The 26,207-nt window shown below is 34.7% G+C and overlaps 3 protein-coding genes across 4 annotated transcripts; all 3 read right to left on the reverse strand.

Annotated features, from left to right (window-relative positions):
- Positions 1-289: 289 nt before the first annotated feature.
- LOC142632445 (uncharacterized) lies at positions 290-1,336 on the reverse strand. The gene is made up of 2 exons (XM_075806844.1): positions 1,243-1,336; positions 290-1,158 (listed from the first exon to the last, which is right to left on the reverse strand). The coding sequence occupies exons 1-2, from the start codon at positions 1,334-1,336 to the stop codon at positions 290-292; spliced, it is 963 nt and encodes a 320-aa protein (XP_075662959.1).
- Positions 1,337-1,492: 156 nt separating this feature from the next.
- On the reverse strand, positions 1,493-8,501 carry LOC142630763 (uncharacterized). Of its 2 annotated transcripts, XR_012843429.1 has the most exons (3): positions 7,908-8,486; positions 6,419-6,740; positions 1,493-1,806 (listed from the first exon to the last, which is right to left on the reverse strand). XR_012843429.1 is itself a non-coding variant. In XM_075804805.1 (2 exons), the coding sequence occupies exons 1-2, from the start codon at positions 8,420-8,422 to the stop codon at positions 6,476-6,478; spliced, it is 780 nt and encodes a 259-aa protein (XP_075660920.1). In that variant the 5' UTR covers positions 8,423-8,501; the 3' UTR covers positions 6,321-6,475. The 2 variants fall into 2 exon arrangements, 1 of the variants encoding a protein (XP_075660920.1); XM_075804805.1 differs by lacking the exon at positions 1,493-1,806 and having other exon boundaries at positions 6,321-6,740; positions 7,908-8,501.
- Positions 8,502-17,642: 9,141 nt separating this feature from the next.
- Positions 17,643-20,227, reverse strand: LOC142630298 (uncharacterized). Its single transcript, XM_075804276.1, has one exon. It carries the CDS (start codon positions 19,727-19,729, stop codon positions 17,837-17,839), a length of 1,893 nt encoding a protein of 630 aa, XP_075660391.1. The 5' UTR covers positions 19,730-20,227; the 3' UTR covers positions 17,643-17,836.
- Positions 20,228-26,207: the final 5,980 nt, after the last annotated feature.

Consider the following 26,207-nt stretch of genomic DNA (forward strand, 5'->3'; position numbering starts at 1 on the left):
CCCCATTAGGCAATTGTACCAAAGACTGCCTAGTAGCAGTAATTGAAGTTAACAAGTCAACTGAACATACAACATGATCAGTGGCACCAGTATCCAATACCCAAGTAGTAGGACTATAAGCTCTCCTATTAACCACATGTGCAGCAAAAACACTATGAGAGAAATCAGTACCTGCCATTGCCACATTGGCATTGTTGGAAGAAGAAGCTACATTAGCCATTGGTACTTCTGATGTTGGAGTGATTATTGCAGTAGAGGAATTGGAAGCACTTAACAAAGCCAATAGCTGCTAACACTGCTCAAGTGTAAAGGCAGAAGACTGATGCATTGGAGAAGCAAAGTCTGAACTTGAACTTGAGGATACTTGGTGTGCCATAGAGGGCTTATTCTTGAATTTGAAACCTGGTGGAAACTCGTTGTAGCATTTATCTATAGTATGACCAGTCTTACCATAGTGAGTACAAATAGGTCTCTCCTTAACTTTCCCACCAGAATCAACAAGATTGGAACCATGGTTAACATGATCAATTGGTGCTTTAGTAGCTAATACAGTAGAATCAACTTTAACACCTGAAGCATGTGGGATTGATCTTTGTGTTTCTTCTTGAATTAGCAAAGAATAAACCTTGCTAAGAGATGGAATTGGATCCATAAGCAACACTTGGGTCCTAACTTGGGAGAAAGAATCATTCAATCCCATTAGAAATTTCATCACAGACTCTCTGATTTGTAAATCATTAAGCCTTTTGTTGATATTACAGACACACTTTCCACAGGTGCATGAAAGGAAAGGACTAAGATTCTGTAATTGATCCCAAACCACCTTCAATTGGGTAAAGAAATCAGTAATGGACATCTCACCTTGATGTAATTCTACAATTTCCTTTTGAAGATTGAAAACCCTCGGTCCATTGGTTTGAGCAAAACGATTCTTCAAGTCATTCCAGATTTCTAAGGCGGTATCCTCATATATGATGCTTGCTTGAAGCTTCGGAGAAACAGAATTGGTTAACCAGGTCCCAACCATATTATCACACCTAATCCATGCTTGCACAGATGAAGGAGTAGACACCAATGGTGATGAGAGAGTCAAAGTCCCATCAATGAAATCCAATTTGTTCTTGCTGAGCAAAGCCTTCCTCGCAGCTCTGGCCCAAGCTGAGTAGTTTTCTCCACCAGTTAAGGGCTACGTGACAAGTACTATCCCTGGATTCTCAGCATGATGCAAGAATAAGGGATCACCCATTGGAGAATCTTGCAAAGAAGATGATGGATTCTCAGGTGTAGATCCATTGGCAAAATCATTTGTGGTTGTTGTAGTTGCAGCGGAAGCCATTATTGGCAAGAAAAAGAAAATTTCTCAAAAACAGAGCGTTTTCTCGAGAAAATTGAAGAAGAAATTGAGAAAAAATTGAAGAAAATGCAAAACCCTAGAATGATTTGGGAATTTGCTCTGATACCATATCAAGAAATGGAAGAAAGAATTTTGTATGTGATTAATTAGCCAAAAGAAAGATACAAAGTATTATATACACCTATCAGACTAACTGCTACTAACAGAACAACAACTAACTCTACACGTGCACATATAGTAGTAACTACCTCTCCCACATGCCATCACTTACAATCATTAAATCAAGCATCAAAAACTACAAGTCATATTTACACAGTACAGGTACAATTTTAAGTCGTTTATGCAAAGACTTTGTTCTGATCACACTCCAATGCTCTTGTAAGCTCTGCTCTTGTTGCTTCCTTATGTTCATCACCATCTTCACTTTGATATGGATGGCAACAATCTTCACTCTGAAAGGTTAGTAAAAAGTTATTAATTTTCTTTACTTTCAAAGATTTTACATTTTCAGACTGCAACAACAAAGAAGAAGATATATATATATATATAGAGAGAGAGAGAGAGAGAGAGAACATGGAGAGAAGGAGAAGCTTAGAGTGAGTGATTTCTATGAGAAGTCTGTAATCTAATTCTACAATCATAACAGACTAGCCGTTAGGATCCCAAAATGGAATAAACAATCTGTAACAGAAATCAACGTGCATGTGGAAATATTCTGACACATGTCAGCCATATGTGAAATAGTTAATTAAGCTACGCATATTGATATTATGACACTCTTATACAAAACGTCGTCGTGAGGATCCATGAATGTCTTCAGCCTTCACATCTTCAATGCTGCGACACCGGTTCATTATCTCGTGTCTGATGTGCCTGTAATTTTAAGCGGCCGTTTCTGTTGGTTAACAATTTAACATAGTTTTGGTTTTTTGTCATGAATTCTTTAATGATACAGGTCCACATATATAGTTTGTGTACTAAATTTATTTCGAAGAAATTCCCTAAATTTTTTGTGATAACTCATAAACTAATCTATGTATTATTTAAATAAATTATATATATGACTCATTAAAGAAATTATGCGATTAAAAGTATAAATTTATAGTTTTATCAATTGATATTAGGTAAACTACATATTTGGTCCCTATTCTTTGCATTATATGTCAATTTGATCCTTAACTTTTTTAGTATTACGTCAATTTGGCATCTTCCGTTATCTCTTAGATAGAAAAAGCTGATATGTCCAACGGAATAATGTAAAATTACTTTGTAAAGCCACATCATCTACCAACACTATTGCCATGTCATATTCAAAACAAAAAAAAAACACACACACACACAAATTAAAATGTTCCCACAGGTGAGTAGTCATCTTTCCTTCTTTTTCGTAATTGTCTTACTCTTTTTCGTAATTGTCTTACCTTCTTCACACTTCACTTCACTATTGTCTGCCTTACGCATCTCCTCTTATTTACCCAGAAACAAGGATCTTCTTTTTTTAATAATCTTTTGTACCAAAGACAATCATATATTCTGGCGTTTATATGAGAGTGAAAACTGAAAACTGAAAACTGAAAACTGAAAACACTGTACCAAAATAATTTTTAAATGTGTAAATAGTACCGTGGGTCCCATTTTTAATTTTAAAAAATCTGAAAAGTGAAGTTTGTGGGTCCCGTGAACAGTATACGGGACCCACAAATGTCCTGAAAAGTCAGCAAAAGCGGGTTACTGTTCATGCACAGTGCATGAACAGTAGCCGCTGTCCCCTTGACCCGTGCATCAGCAGAAAAAAAAAAAAAAAAAACGCAGCAGCAGCAGACGCAGACGCAGGATAATCTGTATCCAAACCGCAAAGGTAATGTTTGGATAGCTTTTTCAACCCAGCGTTTCATGTTTGCGTCCAGCACGGCGTGGGTCCCACAGCTACAGTGCCCACTACAGGAAACGCGCAAATGGGTACCTTGAATCTGGTGAATGCAAATCGTTGCCGCCACTAGTCTTTTGTTGATTCGCTGTGACTGTGTTTGTGGCTGAGGCAGTGGCAGTGGCTGAGTACCGATTGTACTCGCCGATAGCCAACCGGCACGCCGTGATCCGATCTAGGGTCGTCGGAAAGACCATATTCTGGTACTCCCCAGGCGCCGCAGAAGTCACCGGAACGGGCTGTACCACTGTTAACTTGACCGGCAACAGAGGTGACGAGGGATCGACAACGAAGCCTTATGGGCCTTGCTTGCTGAGCTACTGTGGGTGAGGAGAGAAGGCAAAAAAAAAAAAAAAAAAAAACAGTAAAAAACGCAACCCAAAAATCAAGCAGCATGGTAGCACTAACAAGCTATTCGGGTTCTCGTTCAACGAGAGCAACAACCCACAACCCGGAACCCACTAGAGAGAGAAAACACGCTGCCTAAGCGAGAGACGAGAGAGAGAAATCGCGAGATAGAGAAAAACGAACCTATAGCCATCACCGTCCACACCACCGTTTGCAAGTTCATATCTTGACTCTGGTAGTTCGCGTGAGGATGAGGGAGAAGAGATGGATATATATACATACATATATATATATATATATATGATGTGACTTATAAAGTAATTTTATTCCGTTTGACCCATTAGCTTTTTTCATTTAAGGGATAACGGAATGGACTAAATTGATATAGTACTAAAAAAGTTAAGAACCAAATTGACATAATTGAAAGGTTAGAGGTCAAATTGACATATAATATAAAGGATAGGGACCAAATATGTAGTTTACCCATTGATATTTTAGTGATTAAAAGTATAAGGGGATAGTTTTATTAATTTTTCATTCAAGCCAATTTTAATATAAACTTTTTCCTTTTTTTTATATGGGTTTTAAACATGCAAGACAACTTTAGCTCCTAAACCTACATGATCGTTTCCTTGTAAATGTTTCACTAAATAAGATTTTTGTTTATGTGTCTTCAATTAATGTTTGATTTTGGAAAAATATATTTTATAATACTATCTTTTAAATAAATGAGTTTTTATCTAAACAACAAAAAACCATGGGTCCAGACCTTGACCAAAACACAATGTAAATATGAGTATATTCTACACACCCCTTTTATGCAATGTTTAATGTAAAATGGGGACTTTTACACTATTTAAAGAAAATTTGCACGACTATATTTTGCATCAATTCCTTTTCTTTTTCTATTTTTTTCTTTAATAATTTGATAGTTGAAATTAATAGGGTGGACTTAAATCCTGAACATCTTAGTTGAAAACTTTTGGAAGTGCTAGTTTTGCTATAAAACTCTTTCCATCCCCCACCCCCCCCTAAAAATTGATAAGCATTTAGCAAGTTTAGAAATGACAAAAATTATTTAACCCACTTGACCAAACCCGACATTTTGTCTTGTATGAATTTTCCTTACACTGAAGGGACAATAGGTGGGGACTAGTTTTGGCTACCTCATCCTGTCTTGCCTTGCCCCAAGCATGTGTATGTGTGAGTGCCTCTCTCTCTCTCTCTCTCTCTCTATATATATATATATATATACACACACACACACACTTACACAGTCACGCACATATTTATGTGTTTAAGTTAATATCACTCGATCAGGACAGCAGGGTCACCAAACAAGAAGGGTATTGACTCCATGTGCCACACACACAAAGGAATAAAAAGGACATTGGCTTTAGGACTGGACCATGTCATGACTCATGAATTAATCTAGAATTGTATCAATTCTTGTAATATGTCTCCCATATTAGAGTACCATCTGGGTGAAATGAGAAGAGCACCAACCAGAGACACAGGATCACATCAACAAATTGCTCTGCCAATTTGTGGGTACTAGATATGAACAAATTTAGAAAGAGACTCATACCAATCTCTTTCTGTAGGCATGCCTCTTTTCAATTTGCAGTTTTGGGTCTAATTACATGAAGATTCACTTGGTTAATTACAAGGAAAGGAATCAAACAGAAAGCTTAGGGTGCTGGAACAGCCTACTCCTATAAGGTGACATGCTGCTAAATTTTTTTTTATTTTTTTTTTAACCATAACATGCTGCTAAAATATGGGTGTTGTGGTTTGTGTTGAAGTTCCCAATCTCTCATGATAACAAAATTAAAAGTTTTTACTTTTTATGTTTCTCTTTCATTCTTTCTTTCATTCTTTTTTTCCCAATCTCAGCCAAATTTTTGCCTATTTATCCTTATCTCATAAGTTTAAAACATGTCTATGTTTCAATATCCACAGTATATTTCCACAACTTGAACAATTATTACTTGAAATTGATTAAAAATAAAATAAAATAGTATATGAGAGATTGAGATAAAGAACACTCTTTAGGTTTCATTAGTTTGTAACAAGTATTCACAAGTTCAGTTGTTCTGACAAACCTTTTGAAAAGCAATTTTCTATTCAAAATTGCAACTGCAAAACTAACACCCATTTCAAACCAAGCGTTCATTACAATTTAGCATTGAAACAATGTGTTTTTTAGGAAACACGAGTTCCATGCTTATGGTGCTTAGTAATGTTACCTTACATAGAACATTGCCTAAACCAAGAAAGGTGCCCTCAATCAAGTGCATGCCTTTGGCACCTAAGCCCTAGGGAGAGTGTCATTTGGTAACTTCATATTCTTTCTCTTTCTTTTTCTTTTTCTTTTTTTTTTTCCAAAGTTTTGACATTAAAGATGCAAAATTATTAGATTCTCTACCTGAATCATATCATGAGTAGTTACATTCTTTATCCAATTCTACACTTCTTATATTCTTCTTCTGAGAAACTTACTTTGACATTTTATAATCCATAGCTTCCTTGTTTTACAAATGAAGTCAGATTGTGCATTTATATTTATTAGAATATTTCAAAAATCCTTGACACCAAATGGACATGATTGAAAAGAGTTGCAATGGAACAGAAAAGAAAAAAGGATAAAGTCAGATTTTTAAACAAAGCTAACAAGCTTAAGAAAAAATATTAACCAAACAAAAAATTGAAAAAACTTTAATTTAATATTGGAGAACTTTACACTATCAAAACATAAGTTGCTTAATTTGATCAGATAAAGTTCTCACCAGAGGTTTCCCATCATTTAGAATCACTCACGCACCAGGGGTAAATAGACATGAGGCTCAGCCAGCATTTTCTTCCTTAACCACAACCTTACTTCTACTTGCCCTTTTTGCAGTCCTCCGTTTGGCCTGAATTTGGCGTACATATTCTGCCACAATGACATGGAAATTGGAAGCAAACTTACTTGATGTGGAAGCATTAAGTCCAGCCTTCTTCAAGGCTCTTGTGACATTCTTCTGAGCCTTTAGGAGGTGGATGCTACAGAGAGAAGGTACAGTGGATCTCATTATGGGTTTCCCACATGTTATCGGTCCCGCCTGAGCACTAGACAAAGGGAAAAAAAGGGGGAAATCAATAAACAAGTCAGTTGAGAATTCAATCTCTGCCACTCAAAACTTGAAAATGCCAAAGAAGTTGGCAGAACCAGCAAATGGGTGCATTACCCTATAATAAACTTAGTTATAAAATTTAATATGTGATGGTTAGACTCTTTTTTCAACTAATGAGGACATCTTCTACAACTCCTAGTTTAGAAAAATCCTAGTGCTCACTTATATCTTGGTAATCAAATACTCTGCATGGAAGGCTTAACTTAGATTTTAATTAAATGGGGAAGCAAATGACCACTTTAAAGTCTGTTCAAATGTGAACTGAATGATTTCTAAAACTATTTTTCAGACATTCTGATTGTCGGAGAGAATTCACCCACTAGGTGATGCATGTTAACATCATTATGTAGCCTGTACCACATTCAAACACCCAGATGACTCAAATCATTTATGGTCTGCATTTAATATTCCTAACTTTCTAAAGTCTTTAAAAGACAATTGTAATGCATTAATTTATATAAGAGAGGCCATACCTTGAGTATATGCTGGTAGCCAGGTTCATATTTGTTTTAGTGTATTAGCCTATTAGGTATGATATGTCACTAGAACCATAAAATTCTAGGCATCTGTTTTCGATTATGTAGCTAAATAATTTCAATGCTATATGCAATCTGAAACATCAAGTATTTATGCAAAATTAGAGAAAAAGGAGGGGAGCTAAAATAGCACTAAAATACTGATAAATCTACAAAATTCCACGCACTATGAATTACCCAAATGCACTCAGACACGCACAAAAAAGCGTGTGTAACTCATCTATCACAGTCCACTTCAAAATTCCTAATTCCTATGAAAATTTTTAAAATGGGCACGCAATCTCTATGGAAAAGCAAGTATCCCAAACCGATCGCTATCGTTTTCTTGCTTTCTTGTTTTGATAAACTGTCACTAAACTAAAAAAGAAAGAAGAGAAAGAACTGGGAATTGGAACCTACATAACCAGTTGCTTGCCTACCAAGCAAATACCCATTAAAGAACACAGCAAAAAGAACAAAACTTTCAAACATAGAGCCTCGCCAATCCATAATTCCAAAGAATTCTCAAGTACCCATTAAAGCATTAAGCACAAAAACGAAAACTATTGAGGGGGAAACACAAATACCTCTTGATAACATAATGGCAAGGCTTGTAAAGCTTCTGTTTGGAATCAGAGAGAATATGGAGATGGCAAAAGCTGGTCAAAGGCATAGACTTCAACTTACACCCCACAAACGCACACCTCTGGTAGCTGCTGCTGATGTTTACTTCATTGCCTTCAAGATTGGCAAATTGGGCGTCTCTCTCTCCGTCAAATTCAGCCGTGTGTTGTTGTTGTTCGTTCAAGAAGGGGCTGAGACCATAGTCCCAGTAGTACTGTCTGAATTGGATCTTGAGTTGGTCCATGAGAGCCCAAAAGTGGACTCTGTAGCATTTGCAGAGCTGTTTGAGGTAGTGGGAGCGGCGGCGGAGGAGTTCTTGGCGTGTCAGGTGGGTGGCGCGTGTGAGGAAGAGGTGTTCTTGGGAAGGAGTGAGAGTGATGATAGGAGAATCTGTGGTGTCAGTGTGGGTGTTGGGGTTTGGGGGTTTGGGAGGTTTTGAAGAAGAATAGGGGTTTTGGTGCTTGGAAGCGGAAGCCATGGAGAAGAAGAATATGCTCCGAGAGAGAAAGAGAGAGTGAAATTTTCTATTGAAACTATTTCCTATATATAATAAAGGAAAAGTCTATGGTCTAAAGTCTAAACACCTATTTATAGAGTTTGGGATTTTCAAACTACACTCCTAGTTCAAGAGAGATCGGGATTTTCAAATTTTATACTTTAAAGTTTTAAATTTTGAATTTTATGCCCCTAAACTTTTTTTTTTTTCGTTTGCTTTATTACTTCTTTTGTTCATATTTTTTCCTTTTAAGGGTATGTTTAGGAATAACTTATCTAAGTTTTTTGCTAAAAAGTTTTAATAAATTTATGCTAGTACTTTGAAAAAGTAAGAAAAATATATATAATTTAATAAAAGTGTACATAAAAACTAAACTTATTAGCTCAAGCTAAACATAAACTAAGTGTCATGTAAGCTTATTAATCATATTTAGTTCACCTAATAAAATAATGTCAAATGATATGGCATTATTTTACTAGACACACTACACATGCATACCAACCTTATGTGGCATTTAATTAAAATGTGAAAGAAATAGCCACTAATGCAAACAAAATATAACTTTCAGGCAATAAAATTCAAACTCTAAAATGTTATAGTGCAAAATTTAAGGGGGTATTTAGTAAAGTAGTTTGAGATGAGATTTTTGTAATTTGAGATGGGATTTTTGTAATTTTTTGAAATACATGTGGGTGAAAAGTTTGTAAAAATGTGTGTAATATTGTTTAAAATGTAAAAATATGAGTTTGGGATGAGGTACCAAACAGGTCCATCTTAAAACTTTAAAAACTAGTTTACACTTTAGCCAAAAGGAAATTTTTTTTTTTTTTTTTTTTTTTTTAGTTCAGTAATTGGGTGGGAGGTGAAATTTTTTGTTTTTAGCATTAGCGGTTGTTTTTATTTTGACTCTATAACTTTAAAAAATATATATTCTTATTAGGTTTGATTTTGTTTCAAAGTTGTTTATATTCATTAATAATTTTATGGTCCATAATATTTTTTTTAACTAGTTACAACAATATGAAAAAAAAAATATATATATATATATATATATATGACTGTTCATATTCATGTGTTCTATAACATTTTAGAACTAGTACCTCATGACATAGACAAACATAAAGCACAATTAATGGTCAAATTATTAGTCTAAATGGATGACAAGATCAACAATTTGTAAATAGAATCTTACCGTTCATATTCATGTGTTCTATAAAATTTTAGAACTAGTATTTCATGAAATAGTTAAATATGAAGGACATTTAAAGGGCGGATCTGTCAATGCATGAATTTGAATTATGACAATGTGTATGTATATACTGCATGAGAATCTGTCAATGGATGAACTTCAAGTATGACAACATAAAATTTTCTTCCAAATAGAATAGAGAAATCTTCTTTAATCCAATATTTAAGAGTTCAATAGGCCAGTTACTAGTAATTTGAATCTTTTAGTATATTTTTTATATATAATGAATCATATAAACAAGTTAAGTGATCAAACTACACTTGGATATTCATTTGAGTTGTCTAATAAGAATTGAATAAATTTTCCTCCAAATTCATTTATAGGAAAATTTTATTCAAATTAATAAACCAAAGGACCTATTTAGTAAGTGTAAGTGCACAATTGCACCTGGACCCAAGAACAGTTATGGGCTCAGGCCCAATGAGCCTTAAACAATGAAAATTTGTAGAGAGTGGGCTTGAAACCCAGGTTAGAAGTGAGTGAAGATTAAATGACAAACTAAAGATTGCCAGTATTAGGAAACAGCAAAGAGTAATGTAAATAGGTCTCCTCGGACGTAAGCCGAGAGCTGTTCTTATATTATCTCTCTTTCTTTGTCTTTTTTCTTTTTAGGTTACAAAAAGTTCCGTCGTCATTTCTGTTCTAGGTCCTCCCTTAAATACTCTTCTTCTTAATACTTTATACACGTGTTACCCCCAACTCCTCCCTTAGTATAGATATTTCTTTTCTTAGTACCTTTGAACAGTAACTAGAAGTTTCCCTTCCACTGTTCAAGTGTCATCTCCCCATTAATGCGGCCAGGGTGGTAGGTGCAGGGTCTTTAATGTGGAGGTAGCAGCCTTTGTCTTTGACATTTCTTCAACACTGGTGCTTCTGGGGCATTCAAGGGTTCACCCCTTTTAACCATTGGTCTTGACCGTGTCATTCCCTAACCTGTACCATGAAGTCCCGGGTTCTCTGATGTCAGTCCGAGGGTAAGTTCACCCTCGGCTGGGTCCTCGGACCCTCGGCGCATGGGCCGACCCATAGTATTAACAACTTCCAAACCCAGGGTCAGGTCGGCCCTCCTTAACACGGCCCAAAAGGCCCATGTTCCCATCAGGATCTTTTTACCCCCCACAGTAAGATAATTTAAATATTGTATCATATTTTCCTTGTTCAAAACATGATTTTGAAAACGGTTGAGATGATGTTTTTAAGATACATATAATGTTTTTAATGGCATAGTTGTAAATAAATTGAAAATAATGAACTCCAAAAATTTGTCAAAACTCTTTTATCTCTTAAATTGAAGCGCATATTTTAAGTAAAAAAAAAAAAAAAATTCTTAAGCTTCAAATATTTTGAAGCTCATCATTATTATAAAAATAAATTAAAAATTAAAAAAGTACACGAGTTATATTTCCTTATCATTATTCAACAAAAAAAAAAGTAATTGATAAGTTATAAGTTACAAAAGTATATAGATATAGTGATAAATCCAAAACAACACATCAATTATGCTAATATCAAAAATATTTCATTTTAATGAACAAATCAAAAAAATTCACTAGAGCAGAATTGAAAATATATCATTTCACTGTACAAATCAAAAAAATTCACTAGAGCAGAATTGACGACTTTGTTCAGATGCCATGATGATGGATTATCTGGTAACTCTAGAGTATCTTAAAATAAGGGAATATGGGATCTCCAGCATATGTGAAAAAGCGTGGATAATATATTAGCCAACAAGAGCAGCATTTTCCAACGTCTGGATTACCCAATAACAAACTCGTCAAGAATATTTGGAAAAAATCAGCAATCCTTTAACATGCCCTAGGGCAATCCGAATATTTGGAATAAATTGGATGCCCCCATCATTTTTTTTTAATAAACGTATCCGTTTGTGGAATAATCGAAATGCATGTTACAAATCTCTCTCTTCTGCATTCCATGGACAATTTGGATGACTCAATACCACTTGTTATGGGAGCCAATGATAAAAAGCTCTTATGACTCATCACGCGTATGAGTTCGGAAGTTGTGGATTTAAGTAGTGACAATTGACAAGCCTCATTAGTGCCCAAACAGTCCTGCGCCATAACGCAATGCGAAAGTTTAAGTGGTGCGGGAGCACTGTGAACCCCATTTTTTTTATTCATAAAAAAAAGTAAAATGCAATGTTCACAAGCCCCATAAGCTAAATTTAAAGAAATATAAGGAAAAAAATTATAACAAATAATTAAAACAAAAGTTCAAGAAGTAGAATGCATACCATAACCATAAGAAAATCTCAAATCGTTTCTTATCACAAATGCATAGGAAAAAATTATAAGAACCACAACCTAAATTTATGAACACAAGTAGACATCAAATTAGAATAATCAGAAACCATATGTCAATCTTCAAATCTTCTATTTCTATCCCACAAATATACAAAGTCTACATAACCCATAAATGCCTAGTCTTACATCACAGAGAGGACCATATATACAGAAATTTTGTATCTGCTCTATTGTCACATGAACTGATGAACATACAAAATCCATAAGATTAATAAACTACTTACTAAATGCTAGAACAAACTGAATATAGAGACTACCCGAACGAATAAAACAAAAGTGACAAACTTATTGCCTAAATTTCAGCAGATCACACATACTGTGAAGGGGAAAGCCTCTGGATCATACAAATCCTTTAAGTACACTTTATTATGCAACAAACATACAAATCCACAAAACATACCGCAAAAGCTCAAACTAAGAAAATCCAAATAAAAAACTGATAAAAAAATATTTTAAAAAATAGAAGAAGAAGAAGAAGAAAAACACAACATATCACCCAAAACACAAACGTCACATTCTGTGTGCAAACTCAAATAATGAACACATACGAAAATCCACAAGCACAAACCCAACAACCCATTAAAAAAACTCTAAAAATAAAAACTGAATATATAAAGAAGAATTAAGACATACCCTAATGAGCAAAAATGAAGGAACACGCACATATTCCATGAGGAAGAAGCTCTGAGCTCTCTACCATTCTCCAGGGATGCACACTCTGGTTTTTTTATTTATTATTTTTTTATATGTTCAGGCTTACAAAAAACGAGAGAGGGAGATTCAAACCCAAGTTTCCCCACATGGGGGAGACCACGTAGTGCCACTGAGCCACAAGCCTTTTGGCTTCATAAGCTTCCACCTGTTAACAAGGCATCTACAAAAATATCTTGATAGAGCATCAGAAATATTTTAAAGACAAACATAATTTACAGAAGGTGAATTGATATTGTAGCTTATATCTTTATTGCAGCACTCCCCTTCCCTCCCCTCCCCTACCCCCCCCCCCCCAAAACATATGGTGAATTTAGCAAATCTTAGTACATTTTTGTTTTTTTAAAAGAAAAAACCCAATTATTATAATTAATCTTAGCTGAAATTCAAAGCCTTCCAGGAGAAACCTATATCCCAAGAGATTCATGAACTTCAAAATTCAGATCTCTATTTTTTTTTTTTTTTCTTATCCTTTTCTCAGTAACCAAAAAAACTCCCACTTAATTACACAAACTTCATTTGATACCAAAACAATTGTAAAAAATCAAAAGAAAACAAAACCCAAATCTCAAATCTCACGATCTTCACCATTTTCATCTCACAAACACATACAAGGAAGCTAAACTGTCTGGTGAACAGAAATCACCTTAATTACTATGGTTATGGTGGACCTACCCTGTTCTACAGGTACAAGCAGCAAAAAATATCCGTTAATGAAAAAGAACATATACTAGATTGAAGAACAAATATATAGCAGTTGTCCTTCCTTGAAATTAATTTTACAATTAAATCTTATGTTATCAAATGCTACCAAGAAAAAAATCAGTAGAATGGATTTTGGCTTTGATTTCTATAAGCTAAATACCTACTCGTTTTATAAAAATAAATAAATAAATTCTTTTTTGATTAATTTTTTTTTTTATTAAGGATCCACTAGATTGAATTTTGAATCAGCGAAAAGAAAGCGTGGAGCTGAAATAACTCACTCAGACAGTCTTTTCACATACAGGTGTGAATCTGACACAAGTTTACTACTTCATATAAATTTTTAATGCACATAAATAATGGATTACAAATTAATAAAACCAAGAAACACTCATCTCATATCATCCTGGTTGCTGCATACTCTTGAAAACTCTTTAAAATTCATGAATTTACTGCCAAAATCTGAAGCACTTTCAATGGTTCCAAGCACCTGATCATGGCTAGTTAGTAAATTATGCTGATTAAAATCTGCCAGTGGATTCTCCTTTGCAAGGTTAGTTTTTCAAAGTAAGGAGTATAAAGGCAAATATACCGCAGCTCTCTTTTGTCAAAAACCTACTTTCAATGATCCAAGAGTGCAACTGAGAGTAGTACAAATGACATTGAAGTTAAAACTTAACAGTGGCAAGACAATATCAGAAACAACTTAAATAAAAAGAAACACTTAGAGAGCTTACACTACAAACGGGCAGTACACAAACTTGAACTATCAATATTTGCATTTAATAAGTGGCAAAGAAAAAGAAAAGAATTTAATCTAATCTACATACAACAACATAATTCTCATAGTACAGACACCTTCAATCACTTGAATCTGTTCTATAATAACAACTACTGATCATCACTCTTGTATATTACACATAGCATGAATCCTGTATGACATGTTAAAGTGAAGTAAATCAACATTATGATCCAAAGATTACTCTGCATTGGCCTATTGTTTTCTCCTTGACCTGCTGCACAAGGGAGTGATAGATGTGATAAATAGAGTAGAGGATTGAGAAGAATATTACTATGGAAGCTGAGATGGTGAGGGTCAAGAACAAGACCCTGGTTTTGGTGAAGAAATCTCAAAATTCAAAATAACCTAAATTAAACATTTTTCACTAACCCATAAATACAAAAGCCCAGCATCAGATTCCCACAATGCAAAATCTCAAACACCAAGCAAAATTCACTACCCCACAAATCTAAATCACAATGAGGTAAGAAATTTAAATAAACAATAATGATGATAATAAAGAAAGAAATAAAAGAAAATTAAAATTAGATGGTCATCCAAAATCATAACAAGAACAGATGGAACAAAATGCCAAATTTTTTTTTCATCCGTAAAAATGCCATTTAATATCTCTTACAACCTAAGCACTAGCCAGATTATTATTTATGATACATAATTATAAATAAAAAACTACACTCAATATTCATCATAGTACAGACACAAATGCTTAAAGGAGCCTTACTTCATCAACACATGAAGAACCCAGAAATTCATCATAGTTTTTTTTTTTGGGGTTGACAAATTAATAAACTTTATTAAAAAGAGGAAAACTCAGTAAACAAGTGAGCGAGAAAAAATCAAGAAAAATTAAAACTATCAATGAAAGTAAGCAGAGAAGAAGATGAATGAGTGGATAAAACAATCATCCATTCATATACAGTATGCAGCAAGAACATGTTCAGGTCCATTAAAGGTCGCTCAACCCCCTCAAATGCTCTTCGATTATACTCCCTCCACACCAACCAGAACAAACACAAGGGCACTGCACACCAAACTTTGCTAAGGAACCTTACCTCATCAACAATGAAGAACCCAGAAATGATTCTGCATTTGCCATCAAGATAGCCACGTTCTTAGTTTTTTATTTTTATTTTTTATGACTTGGAACCTCACCAAGGTAGGGCCCTTTGGACTAACCCCTGGGGAGTAAACCATAAAAACACGACCCCACCCGCTAGAACCGCGTATCAGGTAATTAAAGGAACCTACTAGCGGGATCAAACCCAGGATGTTAGAGTCTATAGCTCATCCCAAGCCTCCAACCACTAGGCTGCACCCAGACAGGTAGGCCTGTTCTTACTTATCACCTCTAGTATTTTCAATGTCCACCTTGTGGACTTCACTTTCCACATAAATCCCATTTGTAATTCTTATCATCCTTCTCAAAGATGCTAAATGAATTCCTATATAATTCTTATCTGATATCTTGCAATTACAAATTCACCAAAGCAAATAAATAATAAAACCCATGCTCTTGTTTTCCTCCATAATGCTATCCACAATAGGATGCAAAGCGAAAACCAAATGCTACCCAACAAAACATTATTAAGGCATAGCTTTTTGTTCATTCTTCCATGGTAACCTGCATGGCCTATTAAAATTCTAAAAAGCTATTCATTGACTAATACATCCCCTACACAACTGGTTAACTAAAATTGTTTCATCTAAGTATTCACGGTTTTTACAAATCAAGGGGCAAGCTGTAACCCACATTAGAAAAAACTATTGAAAGTAAGTTTGGAGAAACGTGAAACAATGCTTAAGCAGTCTTGCCCAGACACACAAATAGGCGAGTGAATTACACAGAAAAAAAAAGAAATAAAATCTCACCTCCAAGACCCAAACCTCATTCGCCTGTTTCTATGAAGTCAACTTATGTGGTACTATCTCAAAAAAGAAAACCCAATGACACCCAAATATATGTCAAGCTCTTTTGATCCCAAAAAAACAAAAAAAACAAAAAAAGAAGGGGGGTTGTGGGGGGTGGGGGGTGGGGACGGGTGGGTGGAGAAGATATTCTTAGCCAGACCATGAGACAAGCATTTCATCAAATTAGAATTTAGAGAGAGAGAGAGAAGAAATCGATTAAACCATGGAGAAATTTAAAGAAAAATAGCATACCTGTCATGTGTGATGAGCCAAAGAGGTCTTAGAAACAGCATACATTCCAAACCATTGGTCCAACAACAAAAGGATTCATACTTTTCTGATCAGATTAATGGTTTAAACTATACCATCTGGTCCAGATTTAAAAACCATGGAATTTTGCTTTATAGATATTTTATTTTTTTTATTGGTGATTTACATGTGCATTATATGGGTCTTGTACCCAAAACCTCACCCTCCACTTAAAACTTTTAGGGGTGGAGGTGCTAGTTGAGCCAAAACTCACTAGCATTTGCTTTATAGAAATCAGTTAAAAGCATTTCTAATAGAGGTACCAAATGAAGTGCAAGTTGAAAGGATAGATATAGAGATACCGAACCAGCCTCAGTTGAAAGGATATATATATATATATATATTTGAGTATGGGATTTGATAATATCCTGTTCAACAATTCATAAGACTACCTTCAAAGGCCAATTTACCTAATACATCTCATTAGTTACATTATCCCTAAATTGATTTCCATATTAACCAGCTGATCTTTTCACATTCTAAGTTTATATTCTTCCTTGATGATCTCAATTCTTCAACTCAATAAAGTAATCAATTTTTTTTTAAATGTGCAAATTAAATAAGAGGTTGCATTTCTAGCAATTTACAATTTCAGGGAAAGTAACTTTGAAGTAAAAATACTGAAAATTTTAACAATGCATATCTTCTTCTTCTTCTTTTTTGGGTTGGGGGGGGGGGGGGGGGGGGGGCGGACCTGGATTTCATAAGGAAATTCAATACATGTTAAAACCATTTTGGTTAATTTGCAGTATTATCCGTCTTTAAAGGAAGTTGAGAATTCACAAACAATGTTTTTTTTTTTTTTTTTTATATATTGGTAAAAATTGCAAATGTAATGAGACGAGAGATAGAATTCACAAACAATGTTAAAGAAGATATGTAAAAAATTATATATTCACGGGGGGTAAGAAAGGAAAAGTTATGTACACAATTGTAATCCAAGACCAGGTATAAAAGGAAAAGTTATGTACAAAATTGTAATCCAAGACCAGGTATATCATCTCATAATGTAACATGGGGGGAAAGAAAGGAATATACTAAACAAACAAAATTAGTAACACCATCAGCAACAAACAAATTCAATTTCTTCCCCCCGCAATTTATAAGTTGTAACTCTATTAGAACGAATTATGAAAATTCTACACTCAAAGTAGGAAGGGGAAAAAAAGAAGCAAAGATTTCTTCCATAAGTATCCCAGAAAAGCAGTTTCTATAATTTCATGGAGAAAAAACGAATTCCTGATACAAAACAGAAATAAAAACCCAATAGAAACAACCCTATGGTAGACTTTACATGTACAGTATATTTCCCTGAACTCTATTCGGGCATCACTTTATGAAGAAGATGAACAAGTGTACAAATAGAGAGGAATCACATTCTTACTTTATTGCACCTTTACTTTCTTCCATCTGTATATTAGGGCTTCAATAGATTTCTGTATTCTGGTGCCATCTGCTTGAATAGCAGACTGAGATGCCTGGTGTAAGCTTTGGATCCCTCTTCCCAAACTGGCAATTGATGGAGCTGAAGGAAGTGATTCAGCAGCACATTCAATTCCGTCTCCATACACAAGCAAGCTGCTGCAAGTTGCAATACTACATGCAAATGTTGCCCATGGTAGCAAAGCAATTGGCCGTACCTGCCGTTTCCTCATTATTTCATAGAATGCTGTTCTCATAGCTGAAAAGCTGGTCTTCTCAGCAGAGGCTATAACACTGTGGGTTACTAGCCGGATTTTTTCAGCAGAAGCAGTTGCCTTAAAGATGGATGTTGTTTTGGCTCCATAACTTGCCATACTTGGAGCTACAACTTTTGACGTCCCAAGAGTCTTGCCAAGGGCTAGGGATGTCGCCTTCTGAGCTTGGGACAGTAAGATTTTAAGTGAAGCAGGAACTTTAAATGTTAGAACTTTCACAACAGTTGATGCAGGAACAACTTTGGAGACATATGAAGCTCCTAAAACTGCTGTTGCCCCGGCTCCAACTGCCACCACAGGTTTACCTGTCAATAATCGCTTCCCCTCATTATGATTTGAAAGTTCCCCATCCCCTTCACAATTTGTAACAAGCTGTTCGACCAAATCCTTGACCTCCAGAGGAACAGGAGTGTTCCAGTGTTTCCTTAGATTGGCTAAGCCACCAGCATCAACTACTGCCACTATGGTCTGGAACTTCTTAGTCTGACTCCGAAGGGCCTGTGCAAAGAGTGCATGTGACTTGTCCTCAAATGGAAGCTCTGAAAAATCAATCTTAGCTGGCATGGAATTTCTTATTTTGTTAAGGGGTAACCGACCAGCATTGTTTAGGGCAACTCTCAGCCCCTCAACTGCAATTCGAAAGGTGTAGACCTCAGATAGGATGCTAATGTCCACAATTTCACCTCTGTTAACATCAAGAAGCATTTTCTGTGTATGAGCTAGAGCATTCCCAATTGATGGTAGATCAGAAAATATATTATGTAGATCCTCGAGTAATGGATAAATGGACTGAGCAAATGGCGGTGCCTCATAACTGCGTATTGGTTGAATTTCCTTTGAACCCACCTCCGATGCAGAAGTTGAGTGACTAAACCTTGGAATTGATAGATCCAAATACGGTGATAACAATTTCACCATCTGCTTCTGAATATCATTCGTTAGACAAAATCTCTTTGAACTCAAAAAAACAACAGAACCCGCTTTCTGAGGAACCAAACTACTAACTAAACCTTGAAACTTGAACCCCGTGTCAATTTCCTCTGGGGGGTTATCCCCAACAGAAGACTTCACAGAGGGTGATTCAAGCACCAAGAATGAGGATCCAAGCTCCTCAGCTGCCCTCTTGGCTGAGAAAAAATGTCCATGAAAACTAGTCCCAAAAATCTCTCGCAAAACAGAGTTGCCAGCAACACATTCATACCTCTCCTTATTAATCTTATCAACAAAACACCGTTTAAGCACTCCAAACGAAGAAGTGGGAACGGCACCATCTCTCAATTCACTCTCTTCAGATTGAATTTCTGTAAGGGATGAATTGCTCACCTGGGCCACAACAGCATCAGGTCTAACTTCCCTAATTAAACACTCAGCATCTATAGCCGACCGCTCGGATAAATTCTGAGCAGCCAATATATAAATCACAGACTGAGTTTCGGGCTCACGAACCGCAAAAATGAAACGTTTTGTGTGTTCGGGCACCGAAAGTTTACGAACCAGTTCATCAGACAATCTCAAGTCATCATATTTCAGCAAAGAAAAAGGCCATAGATTTTGTATGTTCGAGATAAACCCAAGTGCCATTTCACGAACATTAACACCCTGTTTGATTACTCAAAAAAAACCCCGGAACAAAAATTTTCCTGTCTTTAACACCCTATTCTCCAAAACTGTTTGTTGGGCAAAATTGAGTGGACATTCACATTACTGCTCTTACAAGACCCAGATAAACAACAAAACCCAACTTCAATTTTTTCGATTCCTAACCCCTTTTTTTCTCAGCAACCAAACCAATATAAACCCTAAACTTTCATAGTGATTAGTTGAACCCAGAAGAAAGAATCATCAATAAAAGTTGGAGATGGAGATGGAGGCACAATCTTAAAAAACAAAAAATAAGATTTCGATATGATCTGGGTTTTGGGTTTTGGTACCTGGTTGTTTGCGTTGAGTTGCGTCTTTGTCTACAATGATCTCTCTGTCGATGACAAAAGTGCAATCGTAGAACTTGAGAAGTGCCTAGTACTTTTGTTCCGAACATCCGTGAGAAATTATTTGATACCAGGTTAGCAGTGTTAAGGGTCCTCTCAATTCTCATCCAATAAAAAAATGATAAGTGTTTTTTTTTTTTTCTTAAAAAAAAAAAGTTTGTTTCTAAAAAATTTTATAAAAAAAAAATCAATAAGTGTTTTAAATTTAAAAAAATAATAAGAGTTTTAATTTGATGACTCTATTTGTATTAAAACCAATACAATCTACACGTGTCCAAATGATAATGTGTTCGCATCATATTTCGTCTAGTGCGTTGAAGTACAGAATATAAGTTGTTTTGCTTTAATTTGATACACCAAATCAAGTTGTTTAGTGGCTTTATACAAAGTTGAATCATTTGCGTTTGTAGTTGGGTCCAATCCATGGCCATGAATAGCCAGATTAGGGATGCCCACTTCAATCTCACCTCTCATTTTGTTTGAATCAAAAGTCATCAATAAATTGTGAAATTTATTATGTTTTTATTTTTTGTCGGAGTGAAATTTATTATGTTTGTAATATTATTCATAATTGTCAAAAAATGAATCGATTCATGAATTCATTTAAAAATATTTTTTTTTCTATTATGTATCAAAAGATATACAAACACTTTATAAAATTTATGAAAAATTAGAAATATATATAATGTATATTTATTATAAATTTGGAATATATTCAATATCATCATTTGTGTAATAATATTTAACAAAACTAACTAAATAAATCGTATTAAAATATATTTATAGTTCAAATTAAACAAACTCAAATGTAATAATACATAATATATTAACTAAAATAATATTTTCTTTTCTCATTGTATTAATCATCTTGCAAAATTAGTTTCATCTCCATAGTTCAAGTCAATATCATCATCATTTTGATGATCTTAAAATTCATCTATCTATTGAAATGTTTTCTTTTTCATCCATCCATTAATATATTTTCTTGTTATTTTATTTCAGTAACTTTTTCTTTATTTTTTTTCTTGGCAGTCAAGTTTTTTTATTTTTTTAGGCAAGTTTTTTGGATTTATAACAATTATAAGTAAGTAATAATAATGATAATTATATGGTCATTTAATAATTTATTTAAAATATTGACAAAAAATGAAAAATTCTTAGGTATTTCCTGAATATGAAGAAATTGTGTTCTCTTCTTTTACATTCATTGTAGTTTCACTATATTTTTTGATATTATTCATGGGTCTCATTGTACTATTTCAGTTAATTTTTACATTTGTCTACAATACTTTTAACAAAAAAAATTAATTTTAACAAAATAAATAGATCCTAAATAAACCCTTGCTTAAAAAAAAATTGTAAATTTGAAAGTAAAGTATCTCCGTGTGTATTCTAAATTAGGCAATAGGTAGGAGGGAAAGAACAAATAAAACTCACATACGCGTCACTTTACTGGGTTAAACGAAGTGACCCAATAAATTTGTGTAGAAAAACAAGTACAGCAACTTTTGAACTCGATGAGTCAAAGCACACATTTCAAATTTTTTTATATTTTTTGTATAGAACAAAATATTTTATTAAGACCACTAATGGAAAAACCAACAATAGAGGGAACAAGCTCCTCAACGGGAGTTGTTCCTCCAAAATAATTTTACAGCAGTATTAAGATCAAACATAACATCAAGACACCTTAACCAAGCAAAATTTAGAGACCAGTTAGGAAAAGAGTGATCTGATTTATTTGCTTCCCTTGGGACCCAATTAAATAATATGGTTGGATTTTTCTTTTTTGGCAAATTATAACTTATCCATGTATGGTTTAGTTGAAATTTAAGTTGCCTACTTGTGGTTCAAAATTTGATTCTTTACCCACTTGAAATTAGCTCAATTAGATTTTCATAACCCAACATTGCTAAATATGTAATTTTGCTCTACTTTTATGTCTCTCTCCTCCAAAAATATAAAAAACATAAAAATACAAAATCAAAAAGAATCCAACCAAACATTTGCATCATGAGATTTCAAACCACAAATAAACAACTTAAATTTTGGTCAAATCTTAGGTGGGTAAAGTGTCAAATTTCAAACCATCGGTAAGTAATTTAAATTTCAATCAAACCATACGTGAGTAAGTTGTAATTTTCTCATTTTTTTATATAAAATAAAAATTCTCCTTTAACTTAATTTATATATATATATACACACACACACACATATACACGTAGAACTCCCTCTTTGACACTTGCCATGTTCCCCACTCCACAAATTTTTTTTTTTTTTTATACAAGATAAAATTCTACTCTAGCCTAATCTAAGTGTATATGTGTGTGAAGCTCCCTCCTGGATACTTAAACCTCGACCTTTACCCCCACGCTCTACAAGCACTTATACTTTGACTCCACAAAATTTTTGAGTTGCCTTACAAACAGCATCAGCAATAATGGCTCAATTCTCCAATAGTTAACATTTATGGATTTCTCAAAGCATTCACGCAATTTTTTGAGTCCCCTTCCATTTCTACTTTTTGAAATTATAACCACCCAATAGATGGGTTGCATTTATGGATTTCTCAAAGCATCCACACAAATTTTGAGTCCCTTCTATCACTACTCTATAAAATTATAACTACCCACTAGATGGGTTGCCCAATTAAACTCTGCTTTTGAGAGGGAGAGTTGTTTTAGCTTTTTTTTTTTTCTTTTTTCTTTTTTAGTGGGCAATATAAGAACAATTTGTCCCCTATTGCATTAACATTTAGTTTAACCCATCCATGATTCAGAGAGGACCATGATACGGTGCCTCTAGGTTGACTATTAGGTTGACTATTTTAGCCATACCGACACATTATTTACCAATGCTCAAAAAATCATTTCTTCAAAACTACACAAAGGTTGTTATAATTTAATGGTCTGTTTGGATTAAGGGGGAGGGAGGGGGAGTAGAATAGAGTAGATTTAGCACAAAATTAGCTTATTTTTAGCCAACTCTACTTTACTCTCCTCCACTCCCCCTCATTCCCTCTTTCATCCAAACAGACCATAAGACTATGCCCTCATGGAGGGATTGATTTCTACATCTCCATACAGAATCTAGGACCAAAGCACAAAATGATAAAAATCAGGGGCTGCGCTATGTATGATTCAGGACCACCCTGAACTTGAATTTTTTTTATATTTAAAAGAAAATGAATTTTAAATTAATATTGATTGTTGATCACCTTAAGAAAAAAAATTGACCCCCTTAAAAAAAATTGAGCATTCTAAATAAAATTTTAAGTCTGTTAAAAATAAATTTAACCTCTCCAAAATTTTGGTCCGTTAAAGATTGAACCAAAAATTTGTGAAAAATGCTATATTCACAATATTTTCACAACAAATCCTAAGTCGTAAATTGTTATCAGTGAACCAAAAAAAAATTCAGTGATATGTAAATTGGAACCAATAACAATTGCCAGCTAGGATTTGTTGTGAAAATTTTGTAAACATAAAATTTCTCAAATATTGTCCAAACAAATAAATTAGCCTAAAAGATCAAATCAAATGTTTAATTGCAATACTTTAAATTATTTTTTCAAAAGACGTATTTTTAAATTGCTATTACTGTATATAAAAAAATGCATATTTTCCAATAGCTAGTTGGTTAGTTCTTGCTTTAGTCTATAGTTGAATTTATTGGATTTATGTGATATATCTTGTACATTCGCATATGCACTAAAATAATGTTTCAATACTTTATTGAACAGTAATGGTTTAATGCCTAAGTTGAATATTTTGAATGAACTTATAGTTTGTTGATGCTCATTTTGGCAAGAGGCCCAATAGCAGGAAAAAACCCAACAATATGGGAGGAAAAAGAGTTAGTAAATTGGGAAGAAGAACTATTAAACCCGAATGACAGGAATAATGGATCATAGGCCTAGAAAATAGCAAATGTTCCTCAAAGAAAGCATGCGGGCCTAAGCGAGCCCATAAAGAAAAGTAATAAACTCATGGGCACTGTGAGAAATAGAAAGTAAGCAAGAATTGGCCAAAGAGGCCCGAAGTAAATGAATTAAGTGAGTAAGGAGGGTAATGGCAAGCCCATAACCCCCAAAGGAAAAGGATGTGGAAATTTGGGCCGACGAAGCCCAAATGACTTAGCAAAGGCCCATCGAGGTGAAGAATTGGAATGGGCCAAGGAGGAAATGGGTCGAGGATGCCCAAATGGATGAAATGGGCCAAGGAAACCCGAACTAGTATGAATACTAGCCCAATGATAACACTGGGCCGCTGGAATTAAGCAAGGAAAAGTATGTAGCAAACCCAAAAGAAAGCCCAGCAAGCACAAGTCATACAATAGCACAGCAAGAATGGCAAGATGACACAACAAAAGTACTAACAAACCCATAGAAGGAACAAAGAATTAGTTTAAAAGAAGAAAAGCCCACATTAAAGCAAGGCCTAGTCCAGGAAGGAAACAAGCTATAAAGAACAAAAGCTCAGAAATCCATTCACACCACAAGAGGCCAAGAATGAGCAGTAGAATGCACAGACGAGCCTTCAGGTCATGGCAAACGCATGAGCAGCAGGCAAGCTATGGACACACACAGAAGTAAAGCACGCACATGACTCAAGCATCACCAACCTATACCCAGCCGATACAGGAGTGGTGGGCCATGGATTAGAGGTAAGAGAATGTATGGTCTAGCGGTGGGGAGAAGGAGGGAGCCTATTCTAGGATTTCCGCTCAAACTCTTTTAAGGGAAAATGTCATGTTGAGATGACATACTACCCAAAAGAGGGAAAATGAGTTGGAATCACTAGGTGCATGCCATGAGGGATAGTGAGAGAGAATGCCCACCCTTATCCGGATAGGAATGCCATGATGAACAAGCAAACAAAATAAGGCTCTTTGTTTGGTAATGGGATGTGGCATGGCTAGCAGAGGTAAGTGATGGTGGCTGGGCAACTGACAAACTAGTGGGTGGTCGGAAAAGACACCCGTACCCAGACAAAAGTAGTTAAGGGGTAAAACGGTAAAAATCCAATAACGGCAGGCAATATAAAAAGAGCCCCCGCCATGCACAGGAGACACAACACTAGACCAGGAAAGAATACGCAGCACAACACATCAAAAAGAAAACACGGAACAAGCGAGTAAAAAGAAATAAAGCAAAAAACTTAGAGAGAAAAGAGATTAGGCAAGAGTGAGACGGCAGACATGCACCAATAGGCTAATCCCCTTCTCTCTCTCTAAAAGCCTACCCTTTATTTGAGGATTAAAGATTTCTGAAGCATAAGCCATTCAAACCTATTCTATCAAAATTGGTAATTTCACGATAATCTCTTGTGAGGTTACCCACATTGAAGAAGTAGTTCCCTCTTTGTTCTTACCTCCATAAGACAACTAAGCGCTACAGACTAACTGTTTCTGCTTTGTTTTTCTTATTGATTAAATACTAGTGTTATCTCATCTTTATTATTGTCATTCTATTGCATCTTTATGGCCATATTGCTCTTTTCTTTATTTTTTGGGAATTCTTCTGACTAACAGTAAGCGCATTTCCTTTATTGTTATTATATTATACTTGCTTGACATAACTCTCTTGCAACAGTCTCATCTGCCATAAGCATGTGACCAAGGCATTAACAAAAGGGCCTTAGTTTGTGCATTAGCCGGTTTGAAGTGAGTTACAATTAGACCGGTCTTGAATTTCCTATCTAGAACCTTTGGGCCTTAGTGTGGCAGGAGGAAGCCCAGCCTAGCCCACCATCTCAAAAAGGCCCACCACATAGTTTACCTTTATTATTTTGTTAGCACTATTGACAATATTCTTATAAGGAAATCACATTTGATTCATGAGTATAATTGGTGCATATCAATGATACGGTGCTTTTGTCACTTGATTTGATAAGTATGGTACTATATTCATAACTACGGGTTTTTTATTTTTATTTTTTATAATTAATTTGTTTTTATTTATTGGATGATTTTTTTTTATAACGATGCATAACCCTTTTACTTTTTAGATCTCGTCAATTACTTGTTTTAATTTTTGTTGTTAAGAAACATATCTTGTTAATTACCTAATT

Source organism: Castanea sativa, chromosome 4 (assembly GCF_040712315.1).
Source record: "Castanea sativa cultivar Marrone di Chiusa Pesio chromosome 4, ASM4071231v1".
NCBI lineage: Eukaryota > Viridiplantae > Streptophyta > Magnoliopsida > Fagales > Fagaceae > Castanea > Castanea sativa.